Source organism: Ursus americanus, chromosome 7, assembly GCF_024610735.1.
Source record: "Ursus americanus isolate L20-20 chromosome 7, mUrsAme1.1.p, whole genome shotgun sequence".
NCBI classification, from domain to species: Eukaryota; Metazoa; Chordata; class Mammalia; order Carnivora; family Ursidae; genus Ursus; species Ursus americanus.
The window spans coordinates 63,724,217-63,748,229 of NC_142133.1; the positions used below are offsets into that span (position 1 = coordinate 63,724,217).

Below are 24,013 nucleotides of genomic sequence, written 5' to 3' on the forward strand. Positions count from 1 at the left end.
CTGAGGAAGGGTGTGGGGGGCAGTATGGGAAGAAGTGGTTAGCTCTACCTAGTGAACCATGGTGGGTGGGGGAGGAAATCAAAGAGGGCTTCAAAGAAGAGGTGACCCTTAGATTGGGACTCAAAAGAGGAGTAGGAGTTCACAAGTGGGATGGGATCAGGGAGTAAGGGGGTGGGGGGGTCATTCCCGGGTCTGTAATACAGTCTGGTGCATTAGCAGGTGTGTGGTTAGAAAAGAGCACACAGGGCCTGGATGCAAGATAGGAAAGGGAGAAGGTGTGACCCATTTTCTGGAAACATGAAAGAGCCAGGCTTTAACCTGAGGGCAATGGGAAGCTGCGGAATGACCAGGTTTGCACTTTGGTAAAAATGTCTCTGGCAACAGCGTGGAGGCACATCTCTGGGGGCAAGGCAGGGGGGCCAGGAGACCTGTTAAGAGGCCACCATGATAGTCCAGCCAAGAGACAATGAAGTCCTGAAACAAGGCTGTAGAGTAGGAGGAAGAAAGGGTGGTCAGACTAAGGACCTGCTATGGAAGTGGAAACTGCGGGGCTGGGTAGCTGATCGGAGGCGGGGCAGGAAGCATCTACAGTCATAGTTGGCTCAGCCCAAGACTCCATTGATTATCAAATGCACCATTGATTTATTTGCCACTGAGGAAAAACAAAACCAGAAAGCACTGGCAATTCCCACTGCCTTCAATGACATTGCGCCATGGGGAAGGCAACACTTATCTCAGGAACAGAGGTAACGTTACTGGCGGGTGGTGCCCTTCCTTCCTCAGGCTGGGCAAACTGCTTAGGGGCCGCCTGGTAAGGAAATGGGGAATTTTGGTCGTTCCTTCCATGACTGTTTGCATTAATATCTAATTTATGTCCATCACTCTAGTTCCATGCCTCTTCTCAGACACTAAAACTTTTCATTTCAATGCCGAATATAATACTGTAATATTTCTGAGACATCTTAGGGAGCAATTAAACTCTACAAGTCCCCACAGAGCATCCACAGTGGCTTCTTAAAATAAATATAAAAGGCTAACAAGCAAAGAAAGGCTCATAGTTTAGTTCCTACAATGCAAACTGTAATTCAAAGGTTTATGCTCTGAGCAATAATGACCAGGTTTGAGAATGTGCGGAAAGTGAAACCCAAGTCAAAACTGCTGCCTGGCCAGCAGCAGCTATGAGACGCCTCTGATTGTCAGATACTAAAATGTGGGGGAAATTGTGTGTCTTAGAATCGAAGTATGAAGGTCCGCATTTTGCATCTTCAATGACTCAGTAAATAATAGTGACTTTTAACAATAGAGGGAACACGGCCAGAGAAACAGGCTTGGGGAGAAGGCAATGGTTCATTGAAGGGAACCGTGCACCAAAGATGACAGTGGGACATCTGGCAGGGTGATGGGTCCTCCAGAGGCACTAGAGGTAAAGCACTGATGCTCCGAGAAGGGGTAGCCTGGAGGGAGACCCTACGAGGCATCAGGGTTGCTGTGGTTGGATCCACGGAAATGGTAACAGTACTCAGGGAAAGTTGTAGGAGGAGGACAAGAATGAAGACACTCCTGCGGCCATCTGTGTCCAGAGGGCAGGCAGGCGGAGAGGTGGTCACAGAGGAAGAGGGGAACGAGGGAATGTAGGGCCACGGACACTGGAAGCACAAGTGCTAAGAGGGAATGGAGTGTTGTCAACGCCGGCAACGTGAGAGATGTCAGAATGGAGGGGGACGTTCCAGCTGGAGAGACATTAGATCTCGTTGTCCATCCCCCTCCCAAAAACTAAAAACCAATCAACTAGAACATTCTAGATCCCCACCAATGTTCCTCATTTCAGAAAATGACACTATCATTTACCCAATTGTTCAGTTAAAAAACCCAAGCATCATCTTTGATTTCTCTTTGAAAGCCTCACCACCCACATCCTGTTGGCTCTGCCTTCAAAAGACACCCAATCCAGCTCTCCCCTCCCCTCTGCTAGCCTCCAGTACCTCTGGCGGTGACTGGGGAGTAGCCATCTGTCTGGTGTCCCTCCTCCATCCTGGCCCCCTCCCCTACTATCAATCCTCTAATGAGCACCCAGAAAGATATTTTTTAAAAAATCAAGAAGGCAGAGAGCCTTTAAAGACACACAAACTCTAGTAATCAGGGGGGGAAAGCACTGAGAAATAATAATGAGCTGGTACTGGTACCCATTAAATCAATAAAAATTAGAACTCCAGATACTGCAGGGTCGTGAGGAGGTAGGCACGGGCCCCGCAGAAGGAAGGTGGAGGGGGTGGCGTGCTCAAGAGCTCCCCATGCTGCGATGCTCGGGTGGCTTAGGTGGACACATGCCCCTGGCCACCGCCCTGCCCCCGGGGAATATGCCCAGACGTTCCAGGGAGCACCGGTGAGGCTGTCCCGTGGAGCACGGCTGCAGTGGGGAGGGCGCACCCTCGTCGGTACGAAAGCACAGAACGAGGGAGGACATGCCCAGTGGAGCAGCACCGGCTGTGGTGTGGTCTCCAGATGGGGCCGTAATGTCCCAGGAACTAAGGAGTGTGATTCACTGGATCCTAACCCTAGCTTTCCGAGACTTCATCAGGTTCTATCACTCTCCCGCTTAGCACGGCTGAATATCTCCTCACATGACTACGAAAGTTCCTCCGGGGGCTTCTAGTCGCACCCCAGCCAAAATCCTGCCTCCTGACCGTGGCCCGAAGGGCCCTGCCCCGCCCGGCCTCATCGCCTGTCCGCTCTGCCCCCATCACCAGGCCGCCACACAGCCCAGCCTTCCTCCTCCCGGAGCACCGAGCATATGCCCCTGGGAGGCGGGGGAGAGGGGGGGGCTTCCTACATTTCCTTTGCTTGGCACACTCGCACCCCGGCCCCCCAGCGAGCTGGCTCCTGGTGGCCCATCACTTCTCCACTCCAGTGTCGCTCTTCAGAAAGATCTCCCCTGGCTCTCTGTCAAAGCAGCTGCCACCCCCTTCTCCACCTTGGTGCTTTCTCTCTGTAGCCCTTATCTGTATCTGAAATGATGGTAATAATTTATTTGTTTATTATCTGTCCACCCCTAGGGGAGAGCTCCAGGATAGCAGAGGCCTAATTCTTCTTATTCACTGCCCTGTCCATAATAATGAAGAGTGATCGGCTCACTATCCTTGAGAAGAACGAATGGCCTTTCAGAGGGTGGAGCTGGGGTGGGTCGGGCACAGAGGGAGAGCCGCGCTGAGAGAGGGAAAACCAGAGGCGGGCATTCCTGCAGGCCTGGCTACGCCGGCAGAGAGAGATGGACAGGGGCCATAAAGGAAGGACAGAGCTGTGGTCCGTCTGCCCATCCCTCCCATGGCCCTGGGGAAGCTGAGCTGTGAGGGCCGGGGCCCTCAAGAAGCCTGGTTGCTTTATCTGTTCTGGGCTGGCCCATGAGGCAGCCCCCAGGCCCCAGGCCCTGCATCACCTGGTGTCCTGGTTGGAGTCCTGGGCCAGCCTCACCAGGTTGTGCACCAGCATCTCCGTGCTGTCCCTGCTGCCCGACAGAAGCTTCTCGGCGCCTATCTGCTCCAGGACGGCAGAGAGGTGCTCGGCGGTGCATTTCCGGACTAAGGGGTTTCTGTGGCTAAGAAAAATACAATCACGGTCAAGGGCTCAGACAAGGAATGGGGTGTGGTGTCCCCAGATTGCCGCATGCGGACCTACAGTTGTGCCTCCATGTTTCACGCCGTGATGGGCTCCACAATCTCTCATATGGGCTACAGGGAATCTTCAAGGAAAGAGCAGTCACGTCTAGATCACAGAACCCAGGATGACAACGGAAACGATGGGAGAAGGAAGAAGTGCCTACGACCACGTGGTGCTCCCCCCCCACAGGTGCTCACCACCTCTGGACCTCCTGAGCCCGCGTTTGTCTTCCCCACCTTTTCTCCACCTAGAAAGATCCCACCCAATGCCTGTCTCCTTCTCTGCCCTCCCCAGCCAGTTCAGCAGAATGTTCCCTGGGGCTAGCACTGTCCCCTGGGAAGTACAGGTGGGCCCCTGTGGCTCCAGGCAAGGAGCCAGGCGAGGAGCTCCCGGGGAGCTGGGCCAAGCTTCCTTCCCCCTCCCCGTGGAATTCTGGGCCCCGCTGGAGCCCAGTACTTGCCCACATTTAGTGGGAGCTAACTGCACGGTTGCTGAAGTGAGCTGAGACAGGAGGGAGGGACAGGGACCCATGAGTGATTTGGTAACCCTAAGAGGGGGAACCTGAAATCTTACAGGAGAAACCTTTCTTTTTCACCTTTTTCAAACAGGGCCTGTGTGTCCAGAGTTCATTAAGCAACACCAACCCATATTTCCCCCAGAGTCCCATTCCAAGGTAACACAAAGGGGGACTTGTGGGCTCTCCCTACTCCCCCTGGTCCAGGGACCAGCATCCATTAGCATCTGAATCAGAATCTGCATTTTAGCAAGATCCCCAGGAATTCAAGGGGGGGGGAGGGGAGCTGCCCCTGAGGACACCTGACCCTGCTTCTGGCAACAAAGATCAATTGCCTCAGCTTGTAGTTAGCACAATTCAGAGCCAGGTACCCTGCTAAACAACCTCTCCCCCCATCTATTATCTGTTCGACTCCATAAGCCACCATTTGCATCATTTTGCTGGTGAGGAAGCTGAGGGAAGGGAAGAGTCCAGAAAAAAGTACAGTCAACTTCTCCCAAGGTAGCGGCAGCCACAGTGAGCACTCAATAAATGTTACAGTAAAGGCAGGCATGGTTCCGAGTGCTCTGTCACAAATCAGTTCACTTACTCCTCACACTTTGAGGAGGTTGGCACCATATTGTGCCCATTTTACAGATGAGGAAACCGAGCACGGAGAAGGTAAGTAACAATCCAGGATGTGAACCCAGGCAGTGTGGCTCCACAGCCCCTCATCCTTTGTACCCGGCTGTGGTGAGGCTAGCAAAGGCCTGCCGGCTGCTACCACACGCCATGGGGGCTCTCCCAGAAGCCTCCGGCACCAGTGTCCTGGCGGGCTCTGGGGCTGAGAGTGGTTTGGCCCTGTGGGAGAAAGGGTTTGGGAAATGGTTTTGGTTTTGCTTTAGTTTTGGTTTTTAAATAAGGTAAAAGCAAATCCGGCTGCAGAAAGGCTCCCGTAGCAGGCAGGCACCTTCCTCCTCCCCAGGAAAAGGCCAAGAGGTGCGAGCTCGATGAGATGGTGTGCCTTGCTCTGCTCACAGCCTTGATTTCATCAGAAAGAACGCCCGTCCCCTGGGAGAGGCACACAGGCCTCAGGCTGGCTCTCAGCCTGGTCTCCAGGGACATTACCACGGACACTCTGAACTCCCCAGCAACTCTCCCCTTGCGGCTGAGGCTCGGGGCTCGCCTCATTATCCCCAACCTGGCCCAAGAAAGGTGGGAGAGAAGCGACCCAGGAAGCAGGGGTCTTCCTCCCCACTGGCTACACGTGTGAGGCATTTGCCTGCTCTTCTCCCATCGCCAGGCCTGTCCCCTTGCCTTGCCTTCCCCACCCACCCCTCCGACAATGAGCCACCACGTACTAGATGCCGGCTGAGGTGAGGGCCACCAGGGAGCGGGCGGGGGTCACATTCTCCACCATGGCCCCCAGGGAACGGTTGGCAGCTCTCTGAATGAACTCGCTGGTGTTCCCCATCTTCTGGAGCAGGCAGCGGGCAATCTCCTCAGCCTCCTGGTCCATGTTCTTCTTCATGGCCCGGAAGAGGGCCCCCAGGGTGCTGATAGCCAGGCGTGACACTTTGGAGCGGAGGTTGGTGACCTAGGAGAGAGATGGGACGGGGACCCTCCAGGACTGCTGGACCCTGCCAAGGGCTCCAGAACATACGAAGAATGGGGGATGGCCCCACCCTCTCCTGCCACCGCCACCGCTACCCTCCCTGCAGGCCTAGGTCTCTCCAGGCTGGAAATGAAAACCATGCAGTAGCTCTGGACAAAACAACCCCATTTTTAAAAAATGCTATCATTGTTATCATCATAGTTATTAATTCCACCTGAAATTTAAAATTTGAGCATCTGAAATTTGTGTAACACTTAGTCTTCAAAGTACTTTTACAAATAATGTTCAATTCAGTCTTTACAAGCTTCCCCCCCCCCCCCCCGCCAACCTCACCCCCACCACTGAAATAATCTGTTCCCAAGAAGGCGCCTGGCCTCCACATGTGATCAGATGCATCTGATTGCCTCTCTGGGCCCAGTCTAGGCCCCCGCCCCTCCCCCAGGGGAGAAAGTCGGGGGAGGGGGGGAATGTTACAACTTCCCTGAAGCTGGAGATCTAGCCCAGAACATTCCAGCCCCTGGTGGGGCATCTGAGTACAGAGGACAGCCCCAGGCTGGGACAAACAGGCATACAGGACTCTGGTTGTTTCAACGCCCAGAGATTAGAACAAGGAAACCCCAGGCCCCAGTTTTCCAATCTGAGACATGGGCAGCTACCTCCCACCTCTGTGGCTGAGAGCTAAGAAATAAGCCAGGGATGCCACGTTTCAGGGAGCCACAGCCCCTCCATGGCTGCCGTGTGACCCCCACTGAGCAGCGGCACCAGGGAAGGGGGACTGCCTGCCCTGCAGGGTGGGGACTGTGAGCAGGACACAGGCTGTCTAGGTGGCCTCACCTCCCCCGTCACAGCCAAGGACACGTCGTGCAGCCTCCCAGCAAGGACATCTGAATGACAGACTGCCAGGCGCTGGACACTCAGCAGGCCCTTCTCCTTCATCTGCCTGAGAAGCAGTTCCAGTCCCGTCACAGGCAGGTGGGGAGGGAGGAGCCCGGCTCCCCGTGCGGACCAAGGGCACCCCCGCCACCACCCCTCCCCCGCAGCAGGGGAGGGGGGCAGCTGGGGTCAGGAGAAGGGGTCCCCTCACCAATCGCTGCTCTCCAGGCACTGGAGGGCATCCATCAGCCCCAGCTCAGGGTTCGAGAAAGGCCTCAACTCCTTAAAGGTCCTAGGATCCAATTCCTCCTCCTCTTCTTCCCACTCAGGAGACCCCAAGGTAAGCACCGCAGGTAACGAGTTGGCTGCCCACGCAGAGAAGGAAAGGAACATGGCACGTCAGCAGGAAGACCCAGGCCTGGCCTAACACGAGGTGTACTCAGAGAAGGGACTGGCCAGGGCTGAGAGGGCAGGATCTGTGCTTCCCCCACTGGGGAGCCACGGATCCCTCCAAAAGTTCTAGTTCTTGTTAGCCTTTTCCAACCCAGCCCTGCCATCTAAACCCTGCTTGTTCTAAACAAGCCGGCCTGTCATATGCTGCTTGAGGTCTTGAGACAAAGCCTACCACGCCAGTGACTCACCGCCATCCTGCTCTATCTGTGGTTGGGAGAGGCTCGTAAGTCGGCAAGGAGGGAACCCCTACTCACACTGGTGGTGTTCTAACCTTATTGCCACCCAGGAGCTTGTATTACCAGCTTCTCCTCCTTCCCCCCGCTCTCCATCCTTTGTGAAGCTGCCCATGGGGAAGGCAGGAAGTGGCCCAAAGGAGGAAGCAGGGGACAGTGAAAGGTCAAACGAGACAATGCAGCTAATGGGGGCCCATGTGGTCAAGACGTGGCACGGACTGCCAATAAGCAGGGACATTGTTTAAAACTCAGGTCATGGTTTCTAGGCTCTCCTTCCTTGGAGATGGATGCTAGAGTCATAAAATCCTAGTGGAACAGGAAGGCAGTTTAGCCAGCTATCTGCTCCAATGCCCGAAACACATCATCAAGGCCTCAGAGGCACGGAAGGGCAGGGGTCCCCACCCACAATCCCTCAGCATCTCCATCAGTGGAGCCATGACCAGAGGGTCTCCTCTGAACCCAGAGCTCTCACTGCCACACCTCGCTTCCTGGCTACTTCTCTTCAGAGGCTCATCTCCACCAGCATGATTGTCAAGATGGCGCATCCAGGCCAATCCTTTACTTAAAGCCAAGACCAAAAGACCTCATTCCTGGATTCTCTTCTCAGCTTTGCCATTGGATAAGTCATTAGCCAAAATCTTAATCCCCATGGGCCACCATCACCTTGAGTAAACAGGTGACTTTGGGTCTCTGGGTCTCAGTTCTGTTGACTATAAAATGAGTAGAGTGGATTATACAGATCATTATCTGCTGAGTGTCAACCATTCAATTATCACGGCAAGACTTCTTGCCGTGTCTCTTAATTACCTGTAATTTTATTTATATGGCATTTTTCTTCAAGCCAACCCAGTTCTCAAATCTTAAATAAGTTTATCCTAAAGGGAAATTTATGTCACTGCCATAATTGGTAAACAAATATTATTTGTCATAGGATAGGATATTTGCAAAAAAGTAAAAGGACATTATAAACTCCAGCTCTCAAATTGTAGCCAGCCTCTGATGACTCAAGCTGGAAGGAAGTTTAAAAGGAGATTTCCAAGCCTGAAACGGGTTCTCAAGACCAGCACTGAATTAAGACTTTCTACTTGATGGAATCAAAGGGATAGAGAGAGAATGGATAAGAAGGATTAGTCGATATTATTTCTGGCACCAAAATGATGTTCTGTTCTATCACCATGGTCCCACCACAGCCCACGCTTAAAGAAACTCTGAGCCTGGTTGTTCTCAAATGTTCTTTAGTAGCAAAATCTTCCAAAATTGAAATGTCAGTGGATGCCCAATATACAAAAAAGTAAGGCAAATAGATGCTACTCTTGTAGCAGGGGGTCAGAGCCTCCTTTGCCCCTTGGCACCTTTCTGAGCGTCCCATAGAACCTTTGGATCCTGGGATCCCAGGCTATAAGCAGATCTATCCAACCCTGACATTTTATGAGACAAACTGCAGGAAACCAAGGTCTACAGGATCCCCTCTTCCTCTTCCCAAGGTTTCCAGCTACTTTCGTGGGTGCTTTTCCCCAGCATCTGTGGTCCCGGTGCACTGATGAGTCCTCTAGGACATGTGCAGGCTGGGCACACCTGCCCTTCTTTCAGTAATTCCAGTTGCAATTCCCTGGGTCCCCAGTCTGGCCCTTAGATGCTTTTGACTCCCACACTATCTCTCTCTAGCAAGGCGATCACGCCTCAGGCTGCCCTCTACTCTAACACAGGTAATGGGAAGAAGCAGCTTGGCCCAGGTTACCTTTGCAATGCCCCAAAGCATCCCGAGGCAGCACAGCGAGAGGGACTTCTGTCCCCCAGCCAGTCGGTCTGGCCCCTACCTGAAGCATGGCGGGCAAAGCTGGGCTCCTGCTTGCTGACCGGGATGCTGGGCAGTGAGGCCCGGTTGGCCCGCTTCCTCAGGATGACACCCATGTTTCTCCGTGGGCTGTTCAGCCCCGTAGGCACAGACATGGTCCCACTGCCCCGGAGGGGAAGGAGGCCTGTGGAGGCAGAGAAAGTCCCAGGATGGAGCTGGTCCTGCCTGTCCTCAGCCCCAGCGTCTTCCTTTGGACATGAGCCCATCAGGGGCTCCCTGTCCAGCGTCAGGATGGGAGCATGGGAAGTTGTGGGTAAACCCTCTCTTGCCCAGGGGTTGGCCAAGAAGTCTCCCCAGCCTGAGGGAATCCTGCCCCAGGCACCCAGTACCTTCCTTCACCAGGGCTCTCCGGGAGGCCAGGCTCTGGGAGGCAAGCTCCCTCTCCCTCTCCAGCTCCTTTGCCCTCTGGAGCAACTCCACCTCCTTCGTCTGCCTCAGCCGCATCTTCTCTTGGGCAGACTTGGAGATGGTGACCTGGATCTGGCAGAAGGTCAAGGCAAACTCTGTTAACCTTGAGAACCCAACTGTGCTTTCCGTATGCATTTATTCAGTCAAGAATGGGAGCGGCTCCTACATGCCATCACTCTTCTGGGAGTGAACAGAATGACCAAGACCTTGCTCCCAGAGGGCTGCCACGGAACGGGGAGACAGCAAACAGACCAAGCTTTAATGTCAGGCAGTACGTACCAGAAGGAGTAAGGGACAGAGGGTGATGGGGCTTCCATTTTAGGTAGGAAGGGCCAGAGGGACTCCCAGAGGAGGTGAAATTTAAGCAGATACATGAATGAAATAAGGAAACAGAGGCTATGTGGGTTTCTAGGGGAGAAGGCTGCTAAGCAGAGGAAAGAGAATGTGAGGGGCGCCTGGGTGGCACAGCGGTTAAGCGTCTGCCTTCGGCTCAGGGCGTGATCCCGGCATTATGGGATCGAGCCCCACATCAGGCTCTTCTTCTGTGAGCCTGCTTCTTCCTCTCCCACTCCCCCTGCTTGTGTTCCCTCTCTCGCTGGCTGTCTCTATCTCTGTCAAATAAATAAATAATTTAAAAATTCTTAAAAAAAAAAAAAAGAGAATGTGAAGGCCCTGAGGCTGGAGTGTGCTGGGCATGGTTGGGGGTGGTGAGGACACTGGCCAGAGCACCCCGAGTCAGACAATGGTAGGACACAGGGTCAGAGGTGGCAGGGGCGGGCAGAGCCATAGTGCACCGGGCCCCGTGCCCATGGTAAGGGGTCGGACGTGTCCTCTAAAGACATAACGAACCACTGAGGTTCTGAGCACAGGAGTGACATGATCAGACTTCCACTGGGGGAATGAGGGGTTCCTCTAAGTGTTATTGTTTTTTTTATAACTTTGTATTTGGTAATAATGTAAAACTCATGAGAAGTTGCAAAATAGAACCAAGAGTTTCTGTGGCGGGGGGCTTACACTAGCAAGAATGAAGATGACAGAATGGCCTGATTCTGGACAAGTCCCAAAAGTAGAGCCCACAGCTCTTGCTGATATATGAGGTGTGGGGTGACAGAGGAAGATTGGCGGCAAGGGCGGGCCCAAGATTTTTGGCCAGAGTAGCTGGAAGGCTGGAGTTGCCTTTACCTGCCATTCACTGGGGAAAGAGATTTTGGGGGGGGGGGGTAAAGACTCAACCGTTGAGTTTTGGTTGAGGTACGCTTGAAATATAATTAGATACCTAAGTAGAAATGCAGAATATCAGTTAATACATACTTAGTTGTATAATTTAACTGCTCCTAGAGGTCAGGGGAAAGTCTGGGTCCGACAGGGAGATTTGGGAGTCCTCAGCATATAGACGGCACTTCATGCCACGGACCGGAACAGGTCACAGGAGGTCAGTATAAATAGATCAGAGGCCGGAGATCCGAGCTCTGGGGCCTCCAGCGTGTAGAGGTAAGAAGATGAGGAGAAGCCAGCCAAGGACTGGGAAGGAACAAAATCTGATGGAGGCAGAGAACCAAGAAGGAAACCTTCCCCTCGCCTCCCTCCCAAGGTGGGGACTTCAAGAAGAATGAGCCCCCAAAGCTGCTGACGGGTCGAGTTAGAAGAGGGCTGAGTTGTGTGGCAGGTGGCAGGGTGGAGGTTGTCGGTGACCTTGACGTGGGCAGTTTCAGTCGGGGCAGTGGGACCCAAACCCAACTGCGGTGGACTCAGGACAGAATGGGTGGAGACAAGGCAGTAGTTTTCTTTTTAGACAAAAGAAATAACAGAGAGCTAAGATGCTGAGAGGAACGGTCTGATTCCGGGGAGATATTGCTGATGCAAGAACAGGAAGAAGTGCTGGGGCTGGGGTGTGGCTGGATGAAGCTAGAACAACAGGACACGGTGGTGAGCGAAGGGGATGCCTGAAAGCAAGATGCCAGTGGGGTGAAGTTATCACAAGGTCCACGGTCTGACCATGCGGGTGAGCGGCCAAGGTAGGGTGGGAGGTGGGGTCACCTCCCAGCCCTGAATAATTCGTCCTTCGTTTCACGCCCTGGCGCCCTGGCTGGAGTGGGAGGGCTGCGATGCCCCGACCCCCTCATCGTCATCACCGGATCCTAACAAGCACATGCACACAGCGGGCCTTCCAGGCATGTTTCTTGTGCTCTTCTATCTCTGCGTCAAAGGCTGAGCACAGAGCTCCCATACAGTGATTCCTCATGTTTTAGTAAATTCGTCCAGACCAGGGCAGAGAACCATCTGGACCAAGGTCACCTTAGAAGCCCAAGGTATTTGTTGGCCTGTCCAGCACAGCCTTTGGCTCATCTGCCCGAGTCAGCTGCCTCTCAGTTGCTATCTTGGGTGTTGGTTCAAATTACTTGGCTTGGTTCACCTAAGCCCCTCTGTACTTTCCACATCCTACTTCCTTCCGAACCCCGTGTGACCTCCTCCTGCCCTCCGGTCCTCCCTCATCCTGCCCCTCAGTTCCCCTCTCTACTCTTCCCTTCACCTAGCTCCCACCCCCATCCTTCTCTTCCTCTCTCTTGTTTCTCTTCCTTTCTTTGGTCCTCACCCCCAAACCATCTACAGGTTCCAGCCTTAAGCACCAGGGAAGCTGACTTGGGGCTCTTTCTTGCCCTCCTCAAGCTGGCCCCACATTTATATATTTCAGAAACATGCTTGTGTTCAGCCAGTGGTCCACTCTGACCCCCACCTTCTCCTCCCCTCACTCTCCAGATACCTTGGTACTGCTGTCCTTCTGGTCCTCTTCTTTGAGCGAGGGGTGGGCTTCTTTGGCCTGGCCGAAGGAGAAGGCTGTCAGTGTAGGAGCGGACTGAGATGAAGGCAGGGCGGGCTTCTCAGGGGCGGCAGACCTGTCTCTGACAGGCAGGGCTGAAGGTCTTGGCTCTGAGGAGTCAAGAATGAGAATGGAGCTGAGGACACCCAGCACTCCGAAGCAGCACTCACCCCTCTGGGCTGCCCCTGAGGCTCTATGACCCTGTGGCTGGTGTAGCATTTTACCGCCTAAGCCTGCCATTCTCCACTGTTCTGCCCAATGCTTCCTTGGTGGCAAAACTCTACAGAACAGCGCTGCTGGGCCTAGAGCAGACTGCCCAAGGACCAACATACTCCTCCTCTCATCTGTGCATGCATGCATGCATCCATCCATCTAATAATTACTGCACACCTTATTGTAAGACAGGGAAGGGAGGAGGCTGGGCAGGAAACAGGGGGCAGGTCTGTTATCTAGGAAGTTGAAGATAGTTCCAGAGGATGTCAGTCTCTCTTACCCAGAAGATGTGCACCTCAGGAAGAGAGAAAATAAACTGAGCCCCGTCATCACACCGTGTGAAGGGACCAGAGAACTAACCGATGCTAGTCTGATCCCCTCATTTTACGGACAGGGAAGCTGAGACCCACCAACCTTCAGATGCTCTTGTGATTGGTACAGTACAAATTCATTTCCAAATGACATCAAATCAATAGTATCTCTGTGCCATTCTAGATTTTCCTAATCAATAGATTTCACAAGTAACGTGTCTTCCTATGGAGGAAGGACAGGGGTAGATCAGCTTTCTTTAATGAAAGAAATGTTAACTAGGTTCTCCTGCTCACAATGTTTGGAGCGCACTGCCCTCGGGTGAACCTGCAAATAAGGGGTCCACTGGAATGGGGGCCACCATCTGGTGCTGCCTGAGGCTGGAAGGGGTTCCTTGAATCTGGGGCCTCCAGGAGGGCTCCCAGGTTCCCCTGGACCTCTGCCCAGTCCATGCTTTCTGCCAAGGATCCCTCTGCTTGGATCCCAGGAGAAGCATCAAAGGCAGAGATTGAGGAGGGGTGAAGCCTTCACTTGCCCAAAAGTAAGGGGCAGGGCAGAGGACACAGATGTCCAAGTGCCAGCTAATGAGGGCAAGGGGTGCAGGAATGCCACAAGATTTGGGGAAGCCCTCAGCTTCAGACACGAGCTCCTTCTATGGAGTAGGCTCGTTACGCATATTGGGCAACATTGCCCCAGCTAACGGCGGAGGGCGGGGGGGTCAGAGAGCCCTTTGAGGACTTTACTATTTTGCATCCCCTCTTCTCACCTCCACCTCCAAGAGATATCCTAGAAAGCCTTGTCTGAAGAGCCTGGCCCCTGCCCCAAGCCCCTAGGGACCTGGTTCTCCAGCAGCAAGCCGGTGATACAAACAAGGGAGCAGTTACAAACTGGGGTCTCTTGGCCCAAACCCCCATGCCAGCACACTCAGGGGTAGCTGTTAAGGGACACTGTGGGTGCCAGTGTGGGTCACACCAGACTGCCTGAGGTCACCCCCTGCAGCCCAGCCAGAGAGCAGCAGGAGAAGCAGCCGCCACAGAGGCTTCTAGGCCAGGCCTGCTTCTTGGGCTCAGCTCGAGTCCTGAGCCTGGGGCTTCCTGGGCCACCGCCTCCCCCTCGCCAACTGACCCACTTTCTAAGCTGTCCAAAGTGAGCTGCCGGAAAGCCGGACTAGGAGTCTGCCCCCTCCTGCCGGTCAGCACGGCAGCCGCCTCCAACCCTCCCCCCCAGGCTCATGGTGCTCAGTCCAGGTCCCCTCACCTGACCTGCCCAGGGCTCGGCCTCCCTCCTCCCCACAGAGTTCAGTCATCCGGCTGGAGAGCCTCCTGCTTCCTCTTCTGAAGCCTCTCTGTGCCTTGGCCTCCTGCTGGCCACCTGCCTCCCTTCCAACCCAGTTGGCCTTATTCCCCAGACACTGAAACCTTCCGGGACCCGCTGACTAAGGGGTTCATGGGATGTGGTCTGATTTCTCACTCGGCCTGGTGAGGAATATTCTCCTCTACTTGCTTCCAACAGGGCAGGGGCAGCCGCACAAGGTGTCAGAAGCACGGTCTCTGCAGCCCCGCGGCCCCGCGTGCACATACGGCGGGCTGCCTTCCAGGCTCTGAGACCAGGGACGAGACCCGGGCTGCAGTCTCGGTGCAGCTGTTCACGGGTCACACAGGCTTCTCTGGCAGCGGGACTACCGTGAAGCTCCATGTGCTGGTGCGCGTCCACCTTCCCGCACAGAGCGGGGGCCGCTGCCCTCCCAGGTGGCACTGCCCACGGCCTCGGCTTTCCCGTCCGTGAAATAAGGGGCCCGGGTCCGAGGGTGCTCAGCCTATTTCAACCCCGGTTCTGATCCCCTACCCGGTCCAGGGAGCAGGGAGTTGGATAAACAACAAGTGGGGGCGCGTGTGGGGAGTACGTACCCAGAGATTTAGGGGTCTTCTCCCGAGGCCCACTCTCCCGAACCAATCTTAAAAGAATGGGGGAGAAAAAAGCACCATGAGAGACGGCAAGTAAGAGCCACTTCAGTGAAGAGCCCGGGAGGCTCCCGGATGGGGCAACAGGCCAGCTGGGGGACCCAGGGTGGGGCTGGGGGCGGCTCTGTAAAGAGGCTCTTGGCGAGGAGCTCAAAGCTGCAGGAGATGCAGCTCCAGCCACAAAGTCAAGGGCAGGCAGACAGGAGACCAGACCGGGCTGGGCCGGGTCCAGACACAGACGCCGCAGACCACTTGCTGCCTCTGCCCTGCTCAGGGGCCCAGGGCCTCTGCCCTCCGTTCCAGCGGGAGTGTCTGCCTGGGTGTGCGCAGCCCCCTCCCGTCACCAAAGTGGCCTTTCTAGTGCAGATCTGATGGCACTTCCACACCAAAAGGCCTTCAGGGGCACCTTGCTACTTTAGGGTAAAGCTCGCGGTCCTCGGCTTAGCGCACAGGGCCGTGCAGCCCTGCTCACCTCCCCCGCCTGTCTCACACCCACACCGGTGCTGGTGCACACACCCCTTGCGGTTCCAGGAGGCCTCCCGTCTCTCCCTCCTCGTCTCACAAACTCCCTCAGCCTTCAAAACTCGGCTCAGGCCTCACCTCCTCCAAGAAGACTTCCCAGCCTGATTGAGATCCGTTCCCAGCAGGCTCCCCAGAATGACGGGCAGCCTTCTATCTTAGCTTACCTCACTAGACTTTGATCCAATGGTTTACTAATGAATCTCTCTCATGAGCTCCTAGGACACAGAGTCTGTCTTGTTTGGGTTTGTTTCCAGGGAGACTGGCACGTAGCAGGTGCGCACTAGCTCTTCAGTAAGTAAATGAGCGCACGGACAGGTGCAGATGGCGAAGAGCGATGGATGAAAGAAGTGCTACTAGAGGCTCCTTCCCGCCTACGCGCTAGCCTCCCTGAGTTAGTGCAGAGAAATCCATGTCCTAGCTGGGCAGCAAAAAGCAGATATTCCTTGTGTGACTAGTACAAACCAGGCACCACGCTTGGCACCACGCGAGCCACAGAGATTTCAAGATATGGCCTCAGCCCTGCAGTGCTCCCAGCTGAAGAGCAGATAGGCGGTTAAAATAGCAGTGTGGTCAGGCGGCCCGTGGCTAGATGCCGTGTGGACAACGCAGAGGAGGCTCTTCCCCTGATCGCCTCCCCAGGGAGGGCAGGGAAGACCTTAGCGCAAGGACCGGTGTGCGACTGGGGCTTGAAGAGCACTTGGAGCTGAACGGGGGCCCAGGCTGGTGCTGCAGGGATGGGGTGGGGAGGCTCTGGAGGTGGGGCGGCTCCTGCAGGGCAGCCCAGGAGGCGTGCGGAGTGGCGGGCTGGGACAGGCCCTGAACATCAGCCCGAGGAGACTCGTCTTTAAGCCGCTGGCACAGGACATCAAAAAATGTGAACCGCGTGGAGGAAAGGTTCACGGTGCATGAGAAGGGAAGATGAGAATGCAGAGCCCAGGTGGCAAGGCCCGGGCTCAGAGCTGTCGGGACTCTCAAGAGGGAGCCCATGAGTGGAAGCAGAGAACAAAGGCAGGGGCAAGAGAGAGGTGGCAGCTTTCGTATTTTCTTATTCACGGAAGACCTGATGGGATGTGGCAATCTGTTAGGACCAGGGGCCACGGGAGCCAGAGCCAAAGATGCTGCCGAAATTAAAGGTGGAAGAAAATGCCCGCACCCTGGGGGAAGTCGGGAGGTCGTGGGAGGGAGGTAGTTTGGGGCAACATGAGGTGGCCCCTCGGTGTGGTCGTGATGGTGGCATAACCTCCCTCCCTCCCTCTGACGCCAGATCTGCATAGGCCATGAGGACACTGGGGATGCCCATCAGGGGATGGAAACTCTAGGGAGACCTCAGGGCAGAGCAGGGGATGAGGGGACGAGGAAGACCCCCATCCCCAGAAGCTGCCGGCACACACATAGAACTCCCCCAGGGGAGAACAAGGAGCTGGGCACAAAGGGCTGGGACCAAACTGCAGGAACGGTCACACCAAAAAGATGGACAAAGGAGGGCACAGGGGACACTGCCTAGAAGGTCCTGCCACAGGAGGTCAAGAAGCAGGTTTCAAGTCAGGAGGGCAAGGAAGGAGAAGACAATGTGGATGTCCACACCTCATAGGACGTGAAGTCAAGAGCAACGGGGGGCAGTGAAGGCCACTGGTCTGGGGCCAGAGAGTCCCTCCAGCCACCAGGACCGCCTCTGAGGGGAGGAAGGTCCCGACGTGAGGAAGCAGAGTTGGAAGGAGCAGGCCACCGTTAGAGCAGAGCGCTCAGACCCAGGAGCCCAGGAGCAGGCCCGCGCTCGGCCAGGGCTGGGAGGAGGTGCACGTGTGACGGGAGGGAAGGCAGCGTGGGAGACGGAGAGGTGAGGAAGCATGAGAGAAATGGGAGAATTCAGTACAGCAGGCCCCAAAGGGGTGCGAGAAGTGAGGCCTCTTTCCCTCTCCCTCTGTGTCCCCCTCTGTCTCTGTCTCTGTGTCTCTCACACACACCTACTTGCTCGTACATGTTTGGACTGACCGTGGGGATGTTCTGGGCCATCTGAAGAGGTCCGTCTGTCCCACGAGCCATAAATCCAGATTCATTACAACGTAGCTACCCCCTACCCCCCTGGTTCCCAAACATTTTTGAGAACCCTTTTTATATCCGAAACTCTTGCGGACCACTCCCTGCCACTTCCGTACAAATACCTGATAATGCTTGTATTTTCAGTATCCATGAATTACGAAAATACGTAATAACAAAGAGCTACCATGAATAGAGCTCCTATTTTATTCATCATGGCGACAACCAGACATCAGCAAACTGGTGGACTATGGAGGCTGAGACACTGTCTACTAAGCCCAGACACCCAGCCCACTGGGCTCAGGGATCAGCACGGTGCCGGGCCCAGGTCTGCGGCTCACGGGTGAGTCAGGCCCTCCACGTGCCCGGCCCCCCCAGAGCTCTGCCCTGGCGCGGAGGTTCAGCGGATCGGATCTCGGAGGGCTGGAAGGAGAGGGGGCTGCTTACCGTGTGCGGGGGACCCTCAGGCCGGTGAGGAAACCCTGGCCTGGAGGCAAGCGGCTGGGAAGGGAGCCAGGTGTACAGGAGGAGGCCCCAGCAGACACCGCGGCCTTAGGGATGGGCGGGATGACAACGCCCCCCAGAGACTTGTGCATCTTCTCATCATTGCAATGCAGGTATTGTCTGGAGATCTGCACCTGGGAACCGAGGTTGGGGGAAGGTTCTGGAGGCTCATGTCCCAGGCCCCTCACACAGGGTGGTCCCTTTTATCAGGAGCCACCTGGGGTGCGGGCAGTGCTGGAAAGTGCTGGTTTTTCTTCTCAGCCACACCATCCTGGGAACTGCCCCCCTGCTGAAAGCTCATTGTTTCCTTACCACTCCAAGACCGCAGACCTGGGGGGGGGGGTGCTCATCCCTACTCCCTTTGTTATTATTATTTGTTTTTCTATTCTCCTCATTTCAGAGAATCCTACAACATCAGAGCTGAAAGGGATCTTCAAAAACATCTGGTCTAATACCTTCTTTTTACAGATGTGCAAACTAGGTCTGGACAGGAGGGTGACTGGCCCAAGCTCACACAGCCCATGGGGGGCAGAGTGGAAACCAGAGCCCACATCTCCTGAGTTTTAGCTCAGCTTTCTTTCCCCTCTGCCACACTCCCTTGCCTATACTGGGGAGGGTCAGAAGCACGAGGAACTCTGGAACATTGAGACCAGAGAAGGCCTAGGGACCCCCAAGTGTAGGACTGGTGGTCACACAGCCTGTGCTCAGCACCTCTGGGGCAGCCAGCCGGAGCTCCCAGGCCAGCTGCAAAGGTTTTGGATGCTGCGGGGAAGATGCCCCTCCCAGTGCCACCCTTATCCTTGAGGGTGGCCCCTCACACACCCACGGAGAAGCTCAGGGCTCAGGAACCAGGGGTGGTAAAGAACGGAAACAAAGAGGGACCCCTGGGTGGCTCAGTCGGTTAAGCGTCTGCCTTCAGCTCAGGTATGATCCCAGGGTCCTGGGATGGAGTCCCCCATCCGGCTCCCTGCTTAGCAGGGAGTCTGCCTCTCCCTCTGCCCCTCCCTCAGCTCATGCACTCATTTTCTCTCTCTCAAATAAATAAACGAAATCTTTAAAAAAAAAAAAAAGAGTGGAAACAAAGACAGAAGGACGGAGAGGCAAACTCAGAGCAGTCAGACCACCTTACCTCCTGGGCACCGGGTCTCAGCTCCTGGGGACCCTGACTGCTCCCAGGTGGGTCCAGGCCCTTCTCCTTGGCTCCACCGGCCTCGGGGGTGGTGGGGATGCTCTGGATGGGAGGCATCGGCCTGGGCGCCCTCAGCAGCCTCTGAGAGGTGGCCCGGGGGATGGCGCTCCTCAGAGGAACTCCTCTGGGGCCTCCCACAGGATCTAAGGAGACTGTGCCGGGGGTGGGGGTGAGGAAAAAGTTAGTCCCAGGAGCACAGGGAGGGGGCAGTTCAGATACTGGCAACAGGACCATAGGTTCCAGGGGCGGCTGGGACTGAGCAGAAGGAGATCCACCCCAGCCCCACCCCCACCACTAGGCTGAGCGAGCAGACAGTGCCGAGGGCCCATTCCCATTCCTACAGAATTTGGTAATAAGGGCCAACCAAAGTCACCTATTTAAAATTCAGAGACAGTCTGGGCAGGAAGGGAAACACACCAGTACTAGACTAGGAGTCAAGACAGCGGGCTCCAGTCCTGGCTAGAAGCTGTGGGACCTGGACAAGTCTCTGAACCGCCATCCACTCTTCTGTAGAATGAACGTAGTTATGTCGTGGGGTTATCCAAAGGTTCAGTGACTTACGTAAAATGCCAAGAAAGTACCGGGCACATGGCAGGTGCCCATAAATTACTTCTGTTCCCCCTTCCTTTTCAGCTAATGATGTGGGGGTACTGCTGTTTTGACACAGGGGACACCCTGATCTAATCTAAAAGCAGACCACTGTATGGTGACTAACATAATATAATAAAAAATCATTAAAAAAATAAAATAAAATAAAATAAAATAAAATAAATAAAAAAATAAAAGCAGACCACTCCACGTTCAGCTCTTTAATGAGTAACTTCTGTGCCCAACAGGCATCCTCCCTGCCCCCATGCCATCCCCACAGTAAAGAGATAGGATTATCTTTGCAACTATTGGTGGTGGTGAAAAAACTTAGCATTTAATTCTCGAAGGCCACTTTGCTCCAGCTAGATCAAGGTGGTCACATCAAAACCACCAAGTCACTTCTCACTCCCCTGCCCAGCCTGGCTCCGCTTTGCCCTGCCGTCAGTCCTGTCGGTGTGTGGAGGGGAGGGAGGTCAGGAGCAGTCACAAGCCAGGTGGAGACGGTGCCCACCTTGGGACCCATCTGGGCAGTGGCACAGAGAGGCCAACACGGGCTCCCTCCCGGTGCAGAGGGCAGCCCCCGCCCTGCTCCGGGGACCAGAGATCCCCGTCCCGCCACACTTGGCTGAGGGACCTGGTAAGTCAGGATCACCTCCCATCCAGACATGGATTAGAACAACTCCTGTTCTTTTTCTCCTGCACCAGAACTTTGTACAAAGAGATGGCATGTCTGGAAAAAGACTTTGGACCTCTCAGGGAAAGAGTCACTGCTCTGGCAACTCTGGAAGTTGTACCACTTGGAAATTCTAAGCAAGCTTCCCAGCATTCGACCCCCCACCTGCTGCCTCCATCCTGTCCAGCCACAGGGGGACTCCGTACAGGGGCTCCCCTGCCTCATCCTGGGCGCCATCATAGCCTCAGGGAGACCTCAGCGGGGGAAGCATCTTGCTCAGTGGAGAGGATGTCCCCTTCCTTCCTAAGACTTCAAGGCTTCGTATTCCTTGTGTTACTCAAGCATTCACTGAGCTAAAAATGTGATTGGTCCAGGAGAAGATATTAGTATCCCCATTACACTGAGGGGAAACTGAGGTTGATGGGGTAACTGACTTGCCCAAAGTCCCAGAGCTAGCCAGTTATCAGGGCTAAGATTGGAACCTGGCCTGTTTTCCTGGTCTGCCCACTGCCCAGGTAAGAGAGAAATAGAAAGTGCCTGCTGGTCAATTTTTTGCTCATCTATTCAAAAAACACTTCTGGAGAATCTCCTTTGCCTCGCGCTGAGGACTCTGCGCCTGCCCTCTTAGAGAACACCACCGAGTGCAAAATTCAGATGTGAAGCAAGCAATCACACAAGCGAGTACACAAATGCAAACCGTGGCAAGAGCTAAGAGAGAACTGGAGGCGTCATTAGACAGTGTCACTGGGATGGATGCCGGAGTCGAGGAGGCCTCTCTGAGGAAGGCTTCTGAGCCAAGCAAGAAGGATGAGTGGTAGCCCCAGTGAGGAAAGGAGGGAGGTAGGGGAGCAGCCTGTCAGAGCCTGGGGCCAGAGAGAGCCCACCTGCTCCAGGACTGGAGGGTCAGTGTGTCTGACAGCAGACGGCAGGGGAGAGAGTGAGCAGAGAGCAGGGAAGAGTGAGCAGAGAGCAGGGGAGTGTGAGCAGAGAGCAGGGGTGAGAGTGAGCAGAGAGCAGGGGAATGTGAGCAGAGAGTAGGGGAGTGTGAGCAGAGAGCAGGGAAGAGTGAGCAGAGAGCAGGGAAGAGTGAGCAGAGAGCAGGGAAGAGTGAGCAGAGAGCAGGGGAGTGTGAGCAGAGAGCAGGGAAGAGTGAGCAGAGAGCAGGGGTGAGAGTGAGCAGAGAGCAGGGGAGTGTGAGCAGAGAGCAGGGAAGAGTGAGCAGAGAGCAGGGAAGAGTGAGCAGAGAGCAGGGGAGTGTGAGCAGAGAGCAGGGAAGAGTGAGCAAAGAGCAGGGAAGAGTGAGCAGAGAGCAGGGGAGTGTGAGCAGAGAGCAGGGAAGAGTGAGCAGAGAGCAGGGGAGTGTGAGCAGAGAGCAGGGGAGTGTGAGCAGAGAGCAGGGGAGAGAGTGAGCAGAGAGCAGGGAAGAGTGAGCAGAGAGCAGGGGAGTGTGAGCAGAGAGCAGGGGTGAGAGTGAGCAGAGAGCAGGGAATGTGAGCAGAGAGCAAGGGAGAGAGTGAGGCACAGGGTGAGGGCAGTCGCCTCAGGCATAGGGGACTGTTCAGGAGCTTACTCTAAGCACATTCAAAAACCACGGGGTCAAAACTAAGGATGAACTGTATCACGTCTAACATATCATAATAAAAAATTATTATAAATTAAAAAATAAAATAAATAAATAGATAAATAAAAACAAAAACCACAGGGTGATTCTAAGCATTGCTGGTGGGAGTGGGAGGGAGAATATGATCAGATGGGCAATTCAGCAGGATCCCTCTAGAGAGAAGGCTAGAAGGAGGAGAAGGAGGCAAGGGTGGGAGTGGGGAGGTTAGTCGGGAGGCCCATGCAGAGCCCAGGCAAGAGGTGCATTCCCAGGAGGGTGGCTCACAGCACCCTGGGTGGGTGCGCCCTGGCCAGCTGGATGCCTGCTGATCCTCACAGCCACGTGGCCTGGGATCCCTGGCCTCAGGGTGGGTGCGAGGCGGGCGGGCAGGGCCCAGCACTCACCTCGGGAGGATGCTGCCAAGCCCTCCGAGAGCCTCCTTTTCTTGAGCTTGTCCTTGATCTGGGTGGTGTCGCGGGCCACGCTGTTGGCCTCAGACTCCAGAGAGGAGAAGGGTGCCAGGGGGTTGGAGCCCAGAGACAAGGCCGCAAGGCTCCTGGGGTGGCCATTTCTGGCCTGCCAGCCCTTCAGGGGGGCATCCAGCTTGAGGCTGCTGGGGTCCCCGTGTCCACTCACGAGCTGCAGCGGCTTCTCCAGCAGGACACTCGGAGCTGGCTGGAGGGAGGCTGAGGGAGACAGAGGCAAGAGTGTCCAGGCACACAGTACCCACTGTGGTACCAGGTACCAGCGAACTCTTCGGGGCTATTCCTTGGAATGGTCCGGTCTTGCCCCATGAATCCTGATCATTTGATGTTACCATTGCTCCTTGGGTCAATTCATTCATTCAACAGTATCTGGGAAGCCTAACCTTAACAAGACCTGTGTCATGAGCTACTCAAGGGAAGAAAAGGGGAGTCAGTATGCAGCCCTGTGACAACACAGACATGAGGCCATAAACATTTAAGGAAGGCCATCTGCCCAGGGACCACCATCCAGTAATCTCCAGGATCCCAACCAATCCGTTCAATATGCCTGACAATACCAAATGCAGATTGAAAAGAGAAGTTCAGGAGACTCGGAACAAATCATGCTTCCGTGCAGACACCAGCTTATCCAATCACTCTTTCCACAAACATTCAGTGAGCATCAGACAGTGTCAAGCTCTGTCCAGGCAGTGGAGACCCAGAGATGGGTGAGACACAGTCTTTGCCACGAAAGGACTTTCAATCTATTAGGGAAATAGGATTTGTCTCTAAATGGGTTCATTACAAGGTAAACTGTGAGATGTGCCGTGAGAGATACCAACAAAATGCTTTGTGCACATAGAGGAGGAAGAGGAGGATCTGGAAAACCTTCATGAAGTGGTGATGTTTGAACTGGGCCTTGAAGGAGCCTAGACCATGGAAGGGCCAGGGAAAACAAATACAGAGACCAGCTTTTAGAATCTCTGCCACACACACAACATTTTTTGGAAGGCCATGACCTAAGCCACGAGACCCGCAGAAGAGGCCACAGATCCTGGACAGCACCAGACCCGGCAAAGGCTGACCTGGGTGCCAGCCACAGGCCTGTAAGGGGAGTAGCCCGAAAGAGGGCCAGTAGCTAGAACAATCATGTTCTCCCATGCAAACATGGGAGCGGGGTCTCTGCAGAGAAGAGGGTCTGCAGCTAGAAGTTAGAGCAGAAAGTGGCCGAGAATCTGAATGGCTGTCCTGAAAATCACCATGCCATCAGCTGTCCTGCTAGAGGTGCCCCCGTCCCCACCACCGCCCTGGCTGCGGAATGCCTGCCCAGACCCCCAGGTGAGGGGCTGCAGACCCTGTCTTCCCGGGGCTCACAGGGGGCTTTCCCTGGGTTCTGATGAGAGTGAGGGGTGTGCTGGGATCCCCACTTCCTTGTTTCTGGGGGTCCCCCTCTGTGCACCTCCATCCCCTGGGGCACAGAATTTTCAGCAGGGGACCACAGTAAAAATAGCTGGAGGACACGGCCAGGCATCTAAACCAACTCACGTCCTC

The 24,013-nt window shown here is 54.9% G+C and overlaps 1 protein-coding gene across 1 annotated transcript in view; it reads right to left on the minus strand.

Annotated features, from left to right (window-relative positions):
* TOGARAM2 (TOG array regulator of axonemal microtubules 2) overlaps positions 1 to 24,013 on the minus strand; it is a 40,360-nt gene that overhangs the window by 14,173 nt on the left and 2,174 nt on the right. The window contains exons 3-13 of the mRNA XM_087863203.1: positions 22,403 to 22,684; positions 19,078 to 19,289; positions 17,892 to 18,082; positions 14,832 to 14,878; positions 12,346 to 12,512; positions 9,506 to 9,656; positions 9,139 to 9,300; positions 6,847 to 7,000; positions 6,597 to 6,702; positions 5,509 to 5,744; positions 3,434 to 3,592 (exon numbers count right to left, since the gene is read on the minus strand). Of these exons, the coding sequence (XP_087719329.1) occupies positions 3,434 to 3,592; positions 5,509 to 5,744; positions 6,597 to 6,702; positions 6,847 to 7,000; positions 9,139 to 9,300; positions 9,506 to 9,656; positions 12,346 to 12,512; positions 14,832 to 14,878; positions 17,892 to 18,082; positions 19,078 to 19,289; positions 22,403 to 22,684 (1,867 nt within the window). The remainder of the gene's footprint in view (positions 1 to 3,433; positions 3,593 to 5,508; positions 5,745 to 6,596; positions 6,703 to 6,846; positions 7,001 to 9,138; positions 9,301 to 9,505; positions 9,657 to 12,345; positions 12,513 to 14,831; positions 14,879 to 17,891; positions 18,083 to 19,077; positions 19,290 to 22,402; positions 22,685 to 24,013) is intronic.